The sequence below is a fragment of the Myripristis murdjan genome, chromosome 4 (genome assembly GCF_902150065.1).
Source record: "Myripristis murdjan chromosome 4, fMyrMur1.1, whole genome shotgun sequence".
NCBI classification, from domain to species: domain Eukaryota; kingdom Metazoa; phylum Chordata; class Actinopteri; order Holocentriformes; family Holocentridae; genus Myripristis; species Myripristis murdjan.
In genome coordinates, this window is record NC_043983.1 from 20,705,131 (window position 1) to 20,723,765 (window position 18,635).

At 40.9% G+C, this 18,635-nt stretch overlaps 1 protein-coding gene across 3 annotated transcripts in view; it reads left to right on the forward strand.

Annotated features, from left to right (window-relative positions):
* gng12b (guanine nucleotide binding protein (G protein), gamma 12b) overlaps positions 1-17,179 on the forward strand; it is a 29,206-nt gene extending 12,027 nt beyond the window's left edge. For all 3 annotated transcript variants that reach the window (XM_030049531.1, XM_030049532.1, XM_030049530.1), the window contains exons 3-4: positions 14,206-14,326; positions 14,430-17,179. In XM_030049531.1, coding sequence (XP_029905391.1) covers positions 14,234-14,326; positions 14,430-14,555 — 219 coding nt within the window. In that variant the 5' untranslated portion in view covers positions 14,206-14,233 and the 3' untranslated portion in view covers positions 14,556-17,179. The remainder of the gene's footprint in view (positions 1-14,205; positions 14,327-14,429) is intronic.
* The last annotated feature ends 1,456 nt before the right edge of the window (positions 17,180-18,635 follow it).

The window sequence follows — 18,635 nt, forward strand, 5'->3', positions numbered from 1 at the left end:
GATTTATTGATTAAAAATTTAATCTGACAAATGCTGATTAATAGCACACATACAGTTCTTCAAGCTGAAGATATAAGAACTGGAATTAAAAGAAAGGGGTCTGGATAACACAATGAAGCTCAAGAGCTTATTTCCACTGTGGCTCTTTGGAAAAGATGGAGTGGGGGAGGAAATGGGGCAGGGCAGCAGATTTGCAATGGCATTAATGGCACACAGATGAACATATGGCTGCATATGGAACATATTTGCCCATATCAGCGTAGGATATTCTCATCAGAATGTGTCACGAGTAGATCAGGAACTTAAAAATGTTCAAGTATATAATAAAATGATATAAAAAAGGCTTTAAGTCAAATTATTTTGACTTAAAGCCTCTTTCCTATGAATCCATGCCATTCATAAGCATCACTTCAGATAGAGAGTGTCACGTAATTAATGTGGGAGTGAGAGTGAAAAAGTGACACAGTCGAGATGCTGGGGCAGGTGTTAAACAAAGGCTCCTTTTTTTTCCCCCAGTGGGCAGGTGTGATGCTAATTGGCTTCAAAGCTTCAATCTCCTCTGCACAGATGGCAGAAAGAGACACTTGCTCTGTGTTAATGGACTCAACACTAATCCCCCTGTGGGGTTATTATAGCCTGTAGTTTGTGGGTACTATGAGGAAGAAGTAATTTCATTATTTGTCCAAAAAAAAGCATCATATTTAATTTTTTTTTTTACTGCAAGGAGGGTTTTTTATTTAAATCAAAACCTGGATCCAGCATAATAGCCTTTTAAGTTCATATTTTCATATTTAACAAGGGTAGACAGAAACATGCCGTCCCCATGCCGTGTGTGCTGTTACATTTACATATTAACCAGGCATGGTGTGCTTTTCTGTTAGTAACTCCTTTTTGGCAAATGGTTAATTTTCCCAACTGTCTGCATTTCTCACACCTGATTGTTGGGATTATTACATAAAAACATGGTTCCTGGGAGAATACACACTCAACGGTGTAGGTGTTACGATGAGTCAAAGTTTGGCTGGACTGTTGCAGCCTGGGCTTTTGAACGGCTGTGTGTCTGTTTGTATTTTTGTGAGTGTGTTTGTGTTTATTGATGTTCTTTATGTGTAGGATGTATTTTTATATATTTACTGCATTGCTGTCCCACTCGAGGGAGATCCTAGGCCGCCTCCTGCATATCCTCCATCCTGTTTCATAAGCATCTGCTCATATATGGGCATCTTCCTTCCTTCTGCTCTGTTGGCTTGGTTCCACTGCACCCGCTTCTTAAACACCCCCCCTCAACACACACACACACACACACACACACATACAAACTCCTACTCGTGCTGGTTAGCCATGGGTACAGTAGCTCTCCCCGGTGCAGGAAGTAATGTGGTTAATACTCATTTGATGGCTTGTTCTGATGAATTGGATTCATGACCAGGAACCAGCACTGGCTGTGCATGCACATTGCTTTATTTATTTATTTTTTTGTTCTTTTTTTTCAGCTCATGGGTGGTGCAGGTTACTACTTTGACCATATGTTGAGCTTGATGGAAATACCTTAGATTTCTGCATATGCAGCTGTGTATTTCCTTCATACCACAAATGTCAACCTCTCCTTTTCTTGGAAGCAGTCTTTTTTAAACTATAAGGCCAGCAGCTAACTAACCCCCACCCAGAAACACTTCACATGAATTTCTCAGAGGAATCAAGCTTTCAGATTCACTTTACATTAATTACTTACAGAAACATTATAAATGTTAAGAATTCCAGAAATTTTCATTCTTAATGGTTTTCATCTGCACCACCAACTCTGAGGATTCAGGCAGATGCTGAAGGACCAGTGACCAGTGTATGCTAGGTGAACTCCAAGCATAGATGTGGACTTGAGTCACATGACTTGAACTTGGACTCAAGGCACAAATTTGATGACTTTAGACTCAACTTGACAAATTAAGACAGATTTGTGACTCTTTCCTTAAACCCAAAGTTTAAAAGTGATGCAGTTAACCCTTGCTTACAGGCTTTGTAGTGGTTTGAGGAAGGCTACGGAAGTTAATCTTGACCTCTCATGGTAAAAATGACTTAAATTGACATCGGCAAATCAGCTCTTCAGAGCCCAGAACCACACTGACTCACAGCAAGTCAAATCAGTGAACAATCAGCATTTGCCTAACAATGTTACAGTTACGTTAACTACAGGGAAGGAGGGTGGGAGGGACTGAGGCACTTAAGTTTGCAGACGCTCCTCTGAAAGTGTCTATGTTAGAAAGAACAGGGCAGAGGAGTGTCTGTGTGCATGCGTCATGTGTACGTAAGAGAGAGAATAGGGAAAGTCAGTTGTCAGAGGAGCAAGAAAAAAAGAAAGCACTCAGTCCAAACTGCAGTGCTCAGTAATTGAAAGTAATTGTATTGCATATTTGTGCTTTTGGTGTCTCATAATCCCATAAGGGATGGGTTGTAAGACAGGAAAGAAAAATAAAATAAAATTCATTTATTCATTCAATCATTCAATAAGGTACTTGCACAAGAAATACACCCTGCCAATCTTTGTAATAAACCATATTCACAGGGTGCCTTTTCATTCCTGTACCTTTTTATTTTATACACAAATTGATCAATTAAGCTATTAATTATTAACTTGAAATGGGTTGTGCTAATGGACCATGTGCAATAATACAGAACACAGGCAGACGTTAATAAAGTGCATTGAGGCTTGTTTAGGACTCAGACCTCAAAGTTTTAGGACTTGGCTCTTGACCTGGGTCTTGCAGAACAGTAACTTGGTCAGTCCTCCAAGTGTCCTTGATACATGCAGGTACTCTGAAGATCCTATCTGCACAGCTGTAATGCAGACCGATGTAAGTTTTAAAGTAGGACAAGCAGCCTCATACATTTAATGCCACAGGGAACAGAAAGTATCGGTGCTGTGCAGCTGAGATAGAAACTTGGAATAATAATTCCTCATCACAGCCAAAACTCCAGCCACTGTGTTGCATCCTTTTCACTTTACCTGGAAAACTTTGAACAATGAGAACCAGTAACCAGTGTGATAAATGTAGTATTCTTAGCCAAGCAGAAACAGTATCCATCTGATGCTTTGTAGCAGTGAACAGGTGAATGTATTGCACATTCGTTGCTTCACCTGCACAGCGCCATTGGTGTGCATTAATTATTGCTGCAGTCAGAGTTGTATTATTAACCTGAGCCCCCCCCTCTTGTTGCTTTCTTCCTTCATATGATCAGCCCACTCAACAACTAGGTCACAGAAGATCTTATTTCTGTGGATAAGATTTTTACACAACGACCTGCAAGGCAAGAGAATGAATGACAGGGAAAAGTCTGTGAAGGGGAAAAAAGTTACAATATGTTGGTAAAAAAATGGTCCTTTCTGTTTGCATTTGCATGGTTGTGACAGTAAACAGTAGATGCATCTTGCTTATCTGTCCACGTGCCCCTGTGTCCAAATTGAGGCACTCTTGTGCCACGTGTCTGGGAGACAAGAATTCCAGCCACCCTGATCTTTGGTGTGGGAGTCGTCCAGGGAATGTCAACCTTCAGTTAACAAACACAAGAGTCTGGCAGCAAAGAAAGAAGGACCAAGGAGCAGTTGAGATGACGCTCTCCCCAGAGAAATCTCCCCAGCCACTGGTTACATGCCTGGAATTCTTGCTGCAAGCTGCTTTTTCCTGTTGCCTTTTGATTTTTCCCCCCTTGTCCACCAGACAAGGAAATACCACCAGGCAAAGGAAATATTTGCGAATCCAGAAATAAGTTAAGCTTTAATTGCATTGCCTAGTGACTGCAGTTGGTGGTCTGTAGCGCTATAAAATGCACCTTTGATTGATGTTCATTAGGGGTGAAACACGGTGGTATGCTGCTTGGCATTGCAAACGCGTTCCATCGGTGTTACACTGTTCTCAAAACAAACCGCTGCAACCGGCCCTCGCATACTTTCCCTGTGAGATCCTGGTCAGCGCTTTGCATGAATACAGCATTATAATGTTCCAAAACGCACACGACTGAAAAAGGCAATCGTTTGCCCATACAGCAAAACGGCTCAGCCTTTGTTTGCACACTAAGTTTGAATAGCATTATAATTCAGTTATTCAGACCTTTGGTCTTGGGAAGGTGAATGGATTATTCATTTCATGTTGGCTGTTCAGCAGGTTAACAATGCCTCACAGTTTAACACCATCTTACGGGAGATCACTGCCTCTGGCCTTTTTAGGGGTAGGCTTTTCTCAGTGGCCAGCTCATTAATTTTCTATCTTAGGTAAACAATTTACTACATCATGATAACATGCACTCAGAAGTGCACCATTTATTTATTTATTTATTTTGTCAAACCATCCCACGGTAGCTATATGAGGAAGATGAGCTGTGCGGTTGGCACATATGGCTGGATTTTATGTACTGTGGTGGTTTAGCATTCATACATTTGCATGCCTGTAAGACATAATTTGTAGATGTTACCTCGTATTCATCCTCTGTAAATTCATTGTGTCATTACAGCTGTCATTGTTCTACTGAACATTTTGCACATGTGTTTATGTGTCTGTGTCAACAAATGAGTACAGCCCAGAGGACAAATGCTCCTGGCTCTGGCTCCGGCACCACAGGGGGCCTGTTTATGTCCCAGTAATCTTGGAATCGGTTGCTGCACTATGGCCTAGTCTGAAGATAACACACACGCACACACACGCACACACACACACACACACACACACGCACACGATGTTGTTATTGTTCATATAGGACTATTTTAGGCTACCTGACTCACAAGAAGACAATGAACCTTCTGCATCATTTATCGCACTGTGCCAATTGTGTTGGGACAATGAGGCACAAATTGTTGGGCATTACAGGAAGTTGTAATCAAGGCCTCTCCAACAAAGTCACATTCTCCATTTGCTCTCTTTCGTCTTATGCATTTTTGCACAAGACAGTGCAGTACTCTGTGATCTGCTGTGCATAACTATAACTGTGAAAACTGCATGTAGTGCACAGATGATGATCTCTTCCCTGTTTGGCCTTTCATAAAAGATGAAAGGTCTTTGCCTTGCTTGCAAAATTCTTTCACTTTCAATTTGTTGCACTCATATCGTAGATTCCAGGAAATGAAACAGAAATTATTCTGCATTTAGTACTATGCTGGCATTAACTACACAGTGGTACATAGAAATATGGAGAGTCCACTGGCCAAATGTTTTATTTGATGTTTATTTTATTGTAGTGCTTTTTGCACAAATAAGCAGTGAATGATTAAAGCTGGGATTTAAACCAAATTGGACTGCAACTGATTGATGCCTTCATAGAGTGTCCATCTAACGTTATATTGATTTTATTGAAATTCGGAGTGAATAACAGCAATTTTGTCACAAATGGTTACATTCAGGAGAGCAGATCATGCCTCTGTATGCTTACTTTGGCAAACTGCACTATGGCTGCATTCATTGACCCTAGAGCGTTGTTAGTGCAGTGGATGGTTGGGATGCTTGTTTAATGAGACCTGTTTCATTGTTTTGTCCCTCTCAAGTCAATGTGTATGCAAATTCTTTGGTCCCAAGTAGAGAAACTTCCAGCTTCGTAATAACTTTCAGGGGCAAAGGGCAGATTACTAATACATTAGGACTGCAGGGCCACAGTGAGGTGGCTTCCAGACTGGGACATGTCGTAGAAACTAAAAAACTAAAAACACTTTGGGCATGATATCCACCCCTGCAGCCCTTAAGTCCACTGTCCTCTCCCCTGCCTCCCCCAAGGCTGCTCATTATGCACCATTTAGTGCTCACTCAGCTCTGGTGTGCTCCAAAGTTCACAGGAAGGAGAAGGGGGTGGGAGTGTCTTTCCTGTTGATGAGGTCAGGAGGCTGTGTTTTTTTCCCATCCCTCCCCTTATTCTCTCTCCTTCTCTCTGTGTCTTTTGTTAGTCGTGATAAGCAGTCAGGTGGCAGGCAGTGAAAAACGCTCCCTATCATCCTACCAACACCTTCCCCTCAGTCGCAGGCATGTCATGATTATATCATCCTCCCTCACACTTTACTGTGGGAACAGGGAGATAGTCTTCATTCAGTCTCTTTTCTGTTTATGGGCTTCTGTCATGGCTCAGTATACAGCTGTCTCGAAGCTTTTTAATCTTCATAATCCCAAAACAAGTTTAACTAATTTCAGAATCCAGAAAATTTTGCAGTTATAAACAGAAATTTTGAGCAGACATTGGCATCAATCCTGAACAGCCTTGATTTTGCTTTTTTTTTTTTTTTTTTTTTTTTTTTTTTTTTTTTGAGGCGAGCTATATACTGCATGAATACCATATCTAACTCAGTATGGACAGAAAAAGTGTTTTCAAGAGGCATTAGTAGTACAGTACTGGCAGATGGTTAATCAGAGAAACTATTTAACTGAGCCAGCAGAATAGGCACCTTCCTTAGCAATAGGACCAATTAAAAGAAGAAAAATAAGCTTAGTATGCATGAGAAATTATCTGTGTGAGTGTGTCTGCACATGCTTGTTTGTGTATATGCACTCTTGTCTGCCCACAGTCCATTTCAACACTGGAATGATGGTGATACCTTCAGTGCATTGCGGCTTATATTTGCTGCTTCAACCTTTTTTTTTGCGCCAGAAATTGGCTTAAGGAATGCTAGATGGTGTTTTTTGCTTTGCTCATACTAGCCTAATTGGCTGAAAATTACCACGAATGTCTTTGCATCACAATGTTGTGCACCTCCTGCACATCATCAAAGAATTAAGTGATTTTCCAAGTCCTGCAGTCACTGCAGATATTAAATGCCTTACATCTGTTTTCTTCTAATGACAATTTGTAAATTAAACTGGGAATGTATGAGTCATACTGCTTGACTAGAACAAAGTGTTGTGATCAGCAAAAGTTCTGCTTTGCATGCAGTCTTAGGACAAGTTGGTTAGGCCTGTGCGTCTGAGGAAATAGGGGAAAGGTGAAAGTACTCTGTGTCGGTAACCTTGAAGGAATTACTTGGAAATGTCAGCTTTCCATGTGACAGTATGGCTGGGAAAGTACCAAGTATAGTTAATGACGTTTTCCCTGCAGAAACATGCCATTTATGCAGACTTTATTCAGTTCTCTATGCCTTTTATACGTGCTGAAGCAGAAATGTTTGGTGTATGTTGCAGCCCTGATTGCGTTAGGACAACTAAATGATGTTAACCAAGAAAACCCATATATTGTATAAATACGGCCCATTAAATGTCATTCCTAGTAATAGAAGACCTAAATAGAGCAATCTCCGTTAGGTTTTCTGCAGCCTGTTTCTTTTCTTTTATGTTCACTTTCTGTCATAGTTAGACCTGAAAAGGCCTAATTTTTATGCAGGGGAAACATGCTGCTCAGCAGGATAGACCGATTTTCATAATGAGATAGTTACACCGTGGGTTATTGTCCTGAATGACAGGGTGCTGCATTTGGTTGGAGGGTAAGCGCTGGATTATTGTAACAATGAGAGCTATGACTTGGTTGTTTGGTGCCATGTGAGAGAGGCAGGCTAAAGGTAGTGTGAGAATGAGGGGCTGTGGGTTTACTGAATTCCTATCCAGTGAGCTGAGCATTGGCTTCTGTCTAGACAAAGCTCAGTTGTCGGGGAGACCCATGCAGATCCAGGACTGCCCCGGGCACCAGGAAGAACTGTATTGGTGGGAGAGGGGACTTTTTCATTCTGCTAACTTTTCCCTCTTGGGGGATTTGAACAAATGCAGTCAACTGCTGCAGGCTTTTTTTTCTTGGTGGTGGGAGTTTTTCTCCCATGATAGGGCGGAGACAGCCTGGTGCATTTTGTAGCGGTGATATCAATGGCGTAAAGATCTCATGTCTTTCAAGTCTCCCACTCAACAGGAAATAGCATGACCCACCTTGCACAGTAAGCATTTACCAGAACGACCACAGTCTCTGACCGGTCTCAGGAAAGCCTCTCCAAGTTTCACACACATTCAGATCCATTCACAATTGTCTGAGGAAGGAATGAAACCGAGCCTGTGTCACACATAGAGACACAGACGCAGACGCACAAACAGGAACATACACAGGTTCAGTCACTGGTGTACTGTCTTCTGTCTTAGCCCTCAGGCTTGTAAATTTTTCCCTCCTGACTCCAGTGTGCATAGGCAGACAGGGTGAGCAAAATAATGAACCAGTCAACTCTCAGTAAGTGGAGCCACTTGGTATGGCTCTGTTGTCTTCCATTGGACTGTGTACAACAGATAAGGCATAGACAGGCGACATGACGGCTCACACTGGGGTGGATCAGGCGGGAGACAGGGTTAACTGTTATGCTCAGCCAGACCCTGAGGGCGCTCTTGGAGCCACGCACACGTTCTGTCTGAGCCGAGACTGTCTCTTGCTCTCAGAGGATTTATTGCGATGACAGCAAAGTTATTAGGTGTTTCCAGTATCTAAATTAAGCTAATACAGTCTGCAAAACAACAGGAATAGATATCCCTCACCACCCTCAGCTCTCTGGCTGTGCAGTGTTTGTATTTTTTTATTGAAAAAAATGGTGTAATCGCCCCACTGCCCTGTATTTATTCCAAATCAAGTGTTGGCAGATTTAAAATAAAAACCCGTGAAACATTTTGGCAAGAAGGCTCCTCTCAAAGGGGAATACTCACCATGCAACAGGTTCGCCTCACAGCCTCCCTTCATTCACATGTGAGCAGTTATGTATTAATAGAAGCAGCTGGTGGCATATTTTGTTGCATCTGGCCATCCAGACTTGCTGCTGCAGACATGCTGGGGCATTTTCTTTCTGTCGTGCCTTCTCATGGTCTTTCACTTCTCTCTCTGTGTCAAATCAAAGTGATCTCTCAGTCTCTAGAATGCCAAATCTGCAGAGACAAAAAGCCACAGTTTCTGGAAAACAATCAAAGTAGAATTGCATGAGGGGAAAGTTTGAGCACATGCATGATGATGCAGAGTGTAGGGAGCAGCACCTGGTTTAGGGCTTTTTAGCTGCTTGCCTTGCATTGACTCCCAAGCACATGAAAGGAGAGTCGCCTACACTTCAAAGAGAACCTTAATCCAAGGATGTTACTCACTATACCTCTGTGAAGCGTTTGTTTGAGAGGCCATAGATGGACTTATTTCTCACAGAATCAAAAACATATTACTCAGAGCTTTGAACTTTTAAGGACTGCCACTGTCTGCAGCATTTGACCGGAACCCCCACCCCTCACCACTACCACCACACACACACACACACACACACACACACACACACATATGCGCACAAAGGAACCTGTTTTTCTGCACATGGGGCCCAGGTGGGAAGAGAGAGGACAGGATGGCTGAGACTGGAGTGAGAATCTTTTGTCCTATATCTGACCTCACCCTCAGTAAAGGTGTGGCGTGCCCCTGCAGCGCTCAAGGGAAAGGTAAACTGAAGGGAATGCCTCTGTGGAGCCCAGGGAGAGACTCACAGCCTCTGACTCAATGCTTTGGAACCCTTGTATCCTGTTTTAGTCAACACTGTGCATGCAACACCTTTTGCATTTCTTTTCATGTCGGCTCACTTCACACAGCAGATCTTTAGAGCTGTTTAAACAGTGCCCATAAAACCTTTCAGAATCTGTCACCATCAAAGTCCATAATCGATGATGTGCCTGCACTGATAGCAGTGTGATAGCATTACTCACACATTCTGTCTCCACCAAAAATAATCTCCACTCCACCGCACAGTATGTGCTGGTTTCTCTGAGGGAGCTTTGAGAACAAGCCTGTCTCTTTCCTCTTCACGCCTGACTGGCCCATGCTTCTGGACAGTCTGGCTCGCAGATAGCATCAGGCTGTCTGCGATTAGTGCTTATGAGGGCGCAGTTAAACTTGTAAAACCTCTGGACTCCTGGTTGGGTGCCTCTGTTGTACACAGTGCTCAAATAGCTGTCCTGAGTGTGGCACAATACTGATAGCATGTCTGCATTGTTACCATGCCTCTCAAATGAGAGTAAGCCAGAGAGCTTATTGTAGAGTCAGCCATAGATCCTGCCCCAGAAGTGGACTGTTAAGCCCGGCGGTATTGTTGCCAAGCAGTTTACCGGTGTTTAGGACAGATAATGGAGCTGCTCACTCTCCCATTACCCAGCAGTTTAGGAACAGGCCAGCTGATAAGAAATCATCTAGGCAAGTCTTTCTTCCCCTACCCCTCCGTCCCGGCCACTGAATAATACCCTTATAATTTATGTACACAGTGCATGTTTGTGTATTTGCACTGTCTTCTTTAGCTATCACAGTATTAATGTCACTACAACAGATACCACACTGTATTATAGTTATATTACTTACTTTAGAGGGACATATAGTGCTTAACATCACAAGCTAGATAGCCATTGTTCCATTTTGAAGTACAGAAAGTATTTTAATCTGATAAAAGTGATTCAATTGTGTTGTTGTTGTTAGAGTGTCTGGCCTAAGCTGTGATTCGAGTTACACAATACAAGGCAACCCTTGCTGTTACAAACTCATCAGGACCTTTTTCTTGGCGCTGTTGCAGCCCACCTGTGCACACCCCGCAGCCACATAAAAAAAATTGCTCTGTGGCAAGACGGCAAATATTAATATATTTTGTATCAATGGTCTCAGTGTTCCACATGCTTACATCGTAGGCACAGCTTAGATGCAGAGTGGGCATGTCAGATATTCTCCTAGCTAGAGGGATTTTAGAGGCCAACTCTGGAATCACATAACTTGTGCCAGATTGTGCAGTGCCAGATTTATCCACTACTGGATTTTGTTTATTTGTAATTGTTTTACGGGCCTCTTTTGAGTCTGAACATTTAATTCAAAAGAGAGATTCTGTGACAAATAAACAACAGCTAAAAGATATTTTTATGCATTTTCAGATTTTACATGTAAACATAAAACGCTGACTGTTATTATTTTACTGCAGTGTTTACGGCATTTAACTAGCATGAAGGTAGTTTTCATGTAAGTGGACTTTATAGTTGTAATGTTTGATGTGGTTGGACATGATGATGTTTCTCCACAAGAAAGTCATCAGTTAGTAATGACTGTATATGTATACCTATAAATAATATAGGCCTTGTAATGAAGTCAGATTGTTGAAATGCCTCGAGGCACTAATACTACAGGCAGTCTGCTGTTTATTTATTTATTAAGTGGGAATATTACCATCTCTCTGAACTGGCAGGGGTACCCTAAAGGTGGCCTTGCCCTGGCTTCAGCTGCACAGGAATAGGGGGCTTGTTTGAAAGAACATTTTGAGGATTTGAGGCCATGAACCTCATTGGATCAGACAGCTCCCAGAGAATAGCCACACAGCAAAGCCTGTGTGTGCCCAAAACCAGAGGAAAGAGCTGATACTGCTGCGAGTGTGTGTTCTGACCTCATCCACCTCTGCCAGGCTGACCGCTGGGTATGACGTCTCTTCTGACACATCTGACCTGAGGGGAAGAGTCTGCATAGTCTCTGCCTCACTGGTGGTGGAACATGCCGCACCAGCCAAAAGCTATGTTCTGCCAACAGGGCATGAAGTGGGCAACAGTACACTGCTCAAGGATATACAGATTGTTTAATAGCTCTTCAAAATGTTTTTCTTATTCATGTCAGCCAGCTTTCTGTGTTTGACCATGCTTCAGAGAGAGAATCATCAGCCCTGGTTAAAATTTGCACAGCATTGTGTGTATTCATTTGTAGATGAAATCTCCCTCAGGAATGTCAGTAAAACTGGGCCTTAGGTATAGAAATCTGTTCGCAATCCCATTCCCTCTTTTCATGCCAGCTGCCAAACTTGCAGGCTACAATTATTCTTTCAATGCGACTTTTGTCAGCCACTGACAAAAGCCACTGAAACCACAATACAATAAGTAACAGGTCGGGATGCAAAAAAGTCAAACTTTGCTCCTGTTGTGGACATTCAAAACCAGATATGTCAGTGGAGTTTAGTCTGCATGCAGTGCCACCACAGTGCGCATACAAACAGTGTGACAAGATGAGTGACAGGTGAGACGGAGTAATTCAGACAGTTTTAAATAAATGGCAGCCACTCTCATAATCTCATAAAATCCAATCCTTTAGTCTCAAAAACCACTCAAAATGCGTGTAACCTTGCAAAAATTGCAAATGAGCGTGCCGAGCAGCAAAAAACTGAGCACAGTGATCTGGATTTATTCCCTGGTCTGCATTAGTGTCAGTTTAAGGTCACTAGTGTGAGCTGACACACAACAATGGCTCAATGAGTTGGCAGACAATAGCCCGGTTAAGAATTTGCCTTCTTTACTGCTCATTACGCCTCAAGTGCCTCCTTACAAACCTATAGAGCTCCTGCCGCTGGCGTCACGCAGTATCCCTGCAGACGTCGGTGGGTGGGGAGCAGCCCCGCTCTGACGCAGCTGTTCCACTTCCTGTGTCCGCTCTTGCCAGGCTAGTGCAGCAGTCGAGCAGCTGAGGGTTTAGAAACTGGAGTTGGCTGTGTTACAGAGCCATGACATACTTTGAAGCACCATGGAACAGTAACTGCACGTTATTAAAACAAAAACTACCAAGGCAGATGTAATCGTGAGATTTTGCACATTTAGTACAGCAGTGCACAAAGTGTTCTGTGCATGTGGCTCAATTATTAGACAGTCTTCAGGACACCTTGAAGCTCTTTTACAACTTTGCGAAATGATTTTGCAATGTCAACTATATCAAGACAGATTTCAAAAGTTATACACTCATACAGCAGCCAAGCTTTGTGTTTCTTTGGTTATTTACAGAGGCCTGTGTGCAGTCCCTCTATTTTTAAAGCTGCCACACCATATTTAATCATTTATACTTCAGAGGGTAGCTGTTGATACTGCTTCCTGTGGAGGAAGCGGAAGGGAGTGGGTGGGGGGATTAGAGAAATGCACAGTCTCGTCTGCTCTCTGTTCTCTGCACTGTAGCTGTCCATGTTTCATCTCTCTTCCGTTTCAGCCTGTCCTCCTCCATAAAATCCTTCACCAAAGCATAAAGCTAACACTGACCTCACCACGTGCCAAGGATCATTTTTGCCAGTCGCACAAAGTACGGAAAACCATTTATTGTGTATTATGGTCATTACAGCCAACGAGCATGAGCTCCAGCCTGTTTCTGTTGAATTGTAGTTGCTTACACAGATATGAGGAAATTATGTCATTTATTGTTTGGCGGCCTTTGCCTGTGGTAGCTTGAAAACAGTGTTCTTGTTGCATTAGAACTTGCTCAACTCTTTTTCTAGGAAACCATCTCTCCCATGTTGCAAACAGAAAAGAAACATGATGCCACAGGCTGTCGGTCTCTCCAAGCTGCAAATCATGTTTACTTTTGAGCTGTAATTTGCTTGTGCCAGTGTGTGAAACAAGAAACCCGCCTGCTTCTCTTTAGAGCAGCAAAGGCGGTGAATTAATAACGCAACAAGAGCAACCCCTTGTATCCTGCAAGTGTGAATTGTGAAATAGGAGTCTGTTATGTCTTGAGACACCACTTTTACGTATGTTAAATCAATTCCAGATTTAATCAGCTGTTGCTTTTGGGAAATTGCGCAGCTGGAACACTAGTACAGTAACTTGAATTGAATTTCACTTGCCGGTGGCTGAGTGTCCTGTACTTACTGCCATATTGTATAAACCTACTCTTGCAGCAGTAAGTACTATGTTTATAAGACAGAATGCTGATTTCATGAATTTAGTAATTATTTATGGCTTCATTAACACAGGACCTGAAATGCTAATTTGGCTTTGATTTAGTTAGTTATTACTTGTACGTTTCCATGCATTGTTATTTTTGTTTTTGTTTTTCTGATTTTACGCCCTCGCCTTTTCATATCTTAATGTAAAGCCCTTTGAATTTCACTGTGCATTGTGTACGAAAGCAGCTACATAATTAAGCTTACTTGATTGCTTTCTTATAATAACAAATTAAAGTCTGGTGTACCACAAGCAAAAAAACAAACAAACAAACAGTCAAATCTGTTTATGTATGTTATAAACTTGTTGAATTTCTGTAAATGCAATAAGATACTGGGCTATACTTTGAGCAATGGCATGACCTCATTATTGCTTCTTACCCATAGAAACATCCTGTTGCCAGGAAACACTTGAATAGATTTATTACACTATAGCATTGTTGGGCTCAAGGAGTATTTCCTGTGTATATTTCACAAAAATACCCCCCTATCCCTAACCCTAACCCTGTGAATATGAATGTATATATGTGTTTGTTCTGACGCAGGTTTGAGCACAGCTGTTTGAGGACTGCAATGTCATCGAAAATGCAGAGTTCCAGTAGCATAGCTCATGCCAGGCGGACAGTGCAGCAGCTGAGGATAGAGGCCAGCATAGAGAGAATAAAGGTACAGTCTATATATTTTTATTCAGAGTCACACACATTGAATAGCCTAATTCTGCTGTTTATGTGTCGGTGTAAATACATGCATGCGCTGACGGCTTTTGCAGGTGTCCAAGGCTTCGTCGGACCTCATGCACTACTGCGGAGAACATGCCAAGAACGACCCACTACTCATGGGCGTCCCCGCCTCAGAGAACCCTTTCAAGGACAAGAAGCCTTGCACTATATTGTAGCGGTACACCTGAACTCTTGCTGCTTTTTATTTTGATTCTTATTTAGGGAAAAAGCTGATAGTTATGCTGTTCACAACTTGCCTTAAGGCCAATTCCCCCTTTACCTGTCCTCATTTTGTTGTGTTTTCACAACTGTTGCAGTTTGATAAGGAATGTATGCTAGTCTGCCTTTCGTTCAGATTCCAGGTACACCAAAGAGCGCCGAGAGACAACGTGTAGAAGTCAGCAGCTCTAGCCTAAAAATGACTTTGGTTCAAACAAAGATTAATAAAAGGCCGTGTCAAGGCTCAGTGGTGATTGGTGTGTCTCCACAGTTTTACTCGATGTAATTTAGACTCTAGTTCTCTGCTGAAAAGATCTCGGGGGTGGGCTGGGGGCTCTTATCCTCTAGTCATCACAGCATGCATAAACAAGCCTCCTAAATTTCCAATCCATTCAGTTTTAACCTTTCTGTCTTCACCCCTCAGTCTCATCAGTCTCACCGCAGCCTTGCTTTAGGAAGCAGTTAATCTAGTTTGTGGGCTCCTGATAATGAATGTTCTCAATGTAAATGCACCGTCCACCACGGGAGTAGAAAATGGAAAGGGCAAAGGTCCTTTTGCCAGTGACGCACGGCCCCTACCCATAGTTGTCTTTTCTGGTCAAGCCATAGTGATGAATTACTGTCTATGAAAATTGTCTGTCACATCTGAATCAGAAGGTTAGGGTTAGATATGCCTCCATCAGCATGGTTGTGTGAAAATAATTGTCAAGGTAAAAAAGAGTTCTGGCTTTGCAGGTTCATCTTAATTTGTCACATTCAGAAACTACTTCAGTATTTACTGGCCTTAAGAATATGTCATTATATATAATTATCTTTATGATTATTATTTTGACCATTTGAGTTTCAGAGACCAACAATTCACTTTATAAGTAGACTAGATTTTTATTTAAAATATTTTGAAAGTTTCTTTTGTAAGTCTTAGTCTTAAAGCTTTTGTTTTTTCCCCCCAGATGTTACAACAAGGGCTGCACGATATATCATTTCAGCATCGACATTGTGACATCCGCATGTGCAATAGTCACATTGCAGAAGGTGAGATGTCAAGTGAGGCAAATTAACTCAAACATGTCATGCTGCAGCTTTTTTGCTGCTGCTTGATATAAAAGGAAAACTGGCAAGACTCTTGTTTTCAATGACTATTGCATAAGAACAGGCAGTCTGATTATAATGTAATTTAGTCAGATTTTAAAGTTGTTGTATACACAGATACCACATGTATCTGTTGAAAGTTCCTGAATTTTTTTATGTTCCAATCTCAGCTTCATCCAATATCGTGCAGCCCAAATTAGCTATATTTATATTGCAATGCTAAGCTGTCAGATGTGATAATGCATGCTGACTGTTTGAATAATGTCTCTAAATTGTGATGTTGTTGATACCACATGGGTAGATTCTCCTCACTGACTTCAAGTCTGGGCCATTATTGTTACTGTTTTTTGTTTGTTTGTTTGTCTTTTCATGAATTTGCCTTAGAAATGAATGCGTGAGTCTATTGTTAACGTCTATTGTGACATATACCATGAGATAAAGTAGCAATATGAAACATTGTACGTTCAGATATGACCATTTTGTATGAGGCACTCCTTGCATGTATTAAAAAAAAAAAAAAAAAAAAAAACTATTCAGAGAGAGGCCATCATCAACCTGTGCCACCTTATTAGATCTACCACCACTGAAGGAAATGCTCTGCTCGACGGATCATAATTTTTTTTTTTTTTTTTTTGGCCAGAGGTTTCTCTCAGAAGAGTTTAGGCTAATCTGAGATGTACCATTGAGACACTATGAAACCTGTGAACATGTGATGACTGTTATGATGTTTTTGAGGTTTAAACTATCCATGTTTACAACTGCTCTGCTACATTTGAAGCTCTCACGGTTACTATCGGTAGTGATTTATTTCTGTTCTTTTACTATGTATGTGTATGACTTGGAATATATGCCTGTGAGTTTATTGATATTAGTTGTGTGTTTGCGCTCATGACAAACAGAGGCAACTAATTTTGCGACTTAACCAGCCAGGGCCTTAATGAAGTATTGTGCTTCGACCTCTCACCTACCTTTTAGTTGCATTCCACAAGTGCTGTCGGCTAATACTGTGAATAATGAAGGCCCTTTTGATGAAGGGAGTATATCTTATTATACAGTGGGCTGTTAACATTATGGACAACACCATATTTCAAAATAGCTAATTGTAACTAGTAAACCACATTAAGGTATCTCTAAGCAGTGGCTATGGCACTACATGTTCCTGAATTTTGTAGTGTTCTGTGTGTTTGATGGAAATTGTTTTTTGCTGATTTAGTCAAACCTCAACTCTGGATTTCTGTTTTACCACTTCAGTTCATCCCTTTGAAGTAAAAATGATTATTTCATTTTGGTAGCTGATGTATTGCCAGCAAATATTAACAAATTTATCATTTTTTATTATTATTATTATTATTATTATTATTATTATTAGAAAAACACCCCCTAATGTCTGTTGTATGTAATTTCTCACTTTACTAAGTGATGCTGTCGCAAATCATGTCACATTTTGCCTTTACCTGTGTTTGGTAAACTCTAATAAATGTAATGAAAACAAGTCATTTAAATGAATAGTTTTATTTGATTTAAGATAGAAGAACAGGTTTGACTTTACTACTTTAAATATTCATAATTGCTTAATTGTGATATCACAATCAGCCAAAATGTAAAGATTATGAGCTCACAGGCCATGAGTTCATATTATACCCAGATTACTACTATGTAATTATATGAAATATATTGTAATGTCAGTCATTGTGAATCAGAAAATGTGCCCTATAAACAACTCCCATGCACCATCACTGGAGTAGTTCTAGGATTTGTTTTGAGAGGGTGGGAGACTTGTTCATGTTTACATGTCAAGCAGGAAACTGGGGGTTCCCATGGGTGATGGAGCTGGAAAAAAGTAATTTTGAGAATCTCTGCCCAGAGAGGCAAAGTCAAGTATTTTAATTATATTGATTACCAAGTCAGACTGTCAGAGAGCTTAACATACAGAGAGCTCTGGTGCACCAACACTGTTTTGTGTTTGGATGTGAAGTGACATGACTAAGACCTTTAATAACATAATTATTATAAACTGCCATCTTTAATTACTATTTCTATGAACGCAAATGAATTAGCAGCCAGTGTTATGTTTCCCTTTTGCGGCATGTTATTTAGACAGCTTGAATTGCACGTTTGCATTGGATCAATTTGAGATGAAATGAAAGCAAAGCCCCACATTGTCAGAGTTTTTTTTTATTTAATATCTTTTTTTAATCTTCCCTTTTCTTCTCGCAGTATGAATGTGCACTGAGACCTTGACATGGCAGATATACACACAATGGTTTTCAGGTTTGGGTTGGTTCAAGTGTGCACAAAAGTACACAGTATTTAGCCTACTTGCAACTGTACTCATTCAAAGATGATATTTGTTTATCAGACTGACTGTGTAACTTCCTGTATGTTGTTCATTGGACATAAATATGATCAAGGTACAATGATATGATCAAGACTACAAAAAGTAAACAAATGATGCTTGTTGATACACAGACATATTTATTATGCGGACCACAGCACACTCTTGCCCAAAATAAGAAATTTGCTCATTCAATCAAAAATTGTAAACTAAGTAAATAACCTGCTAGCTACCTATATTTGCACTTTTTTTTTTTTTTTTTACTGAAGTAGCAATATGGAGTAAGACTGAGCAATATATTGATATATTATCAATACTGTGATATAAGTGAAGGAAAGTGATGCAGTTTTCTGAACCCATTAGACTAGCTGTTTGATTATGTGTCTCTGCCTGTTTGGACATCATATCCACATAACAAATGAGTGTTTATGAAAAACGTTATTGTGTAAATGTTTTATGAAAGCACCAATAGTCATCTCTACAGTATTGTCAAAACATCAGTACTGAGGTGTTTGGCCAAAAATATTGTGATATTTGATTTCGTCCTTATTGCCCAGCCCAAATACGGAGCATAAGGCCATTTGGAAAACGTGTAATCCCTGTATAAGATGCC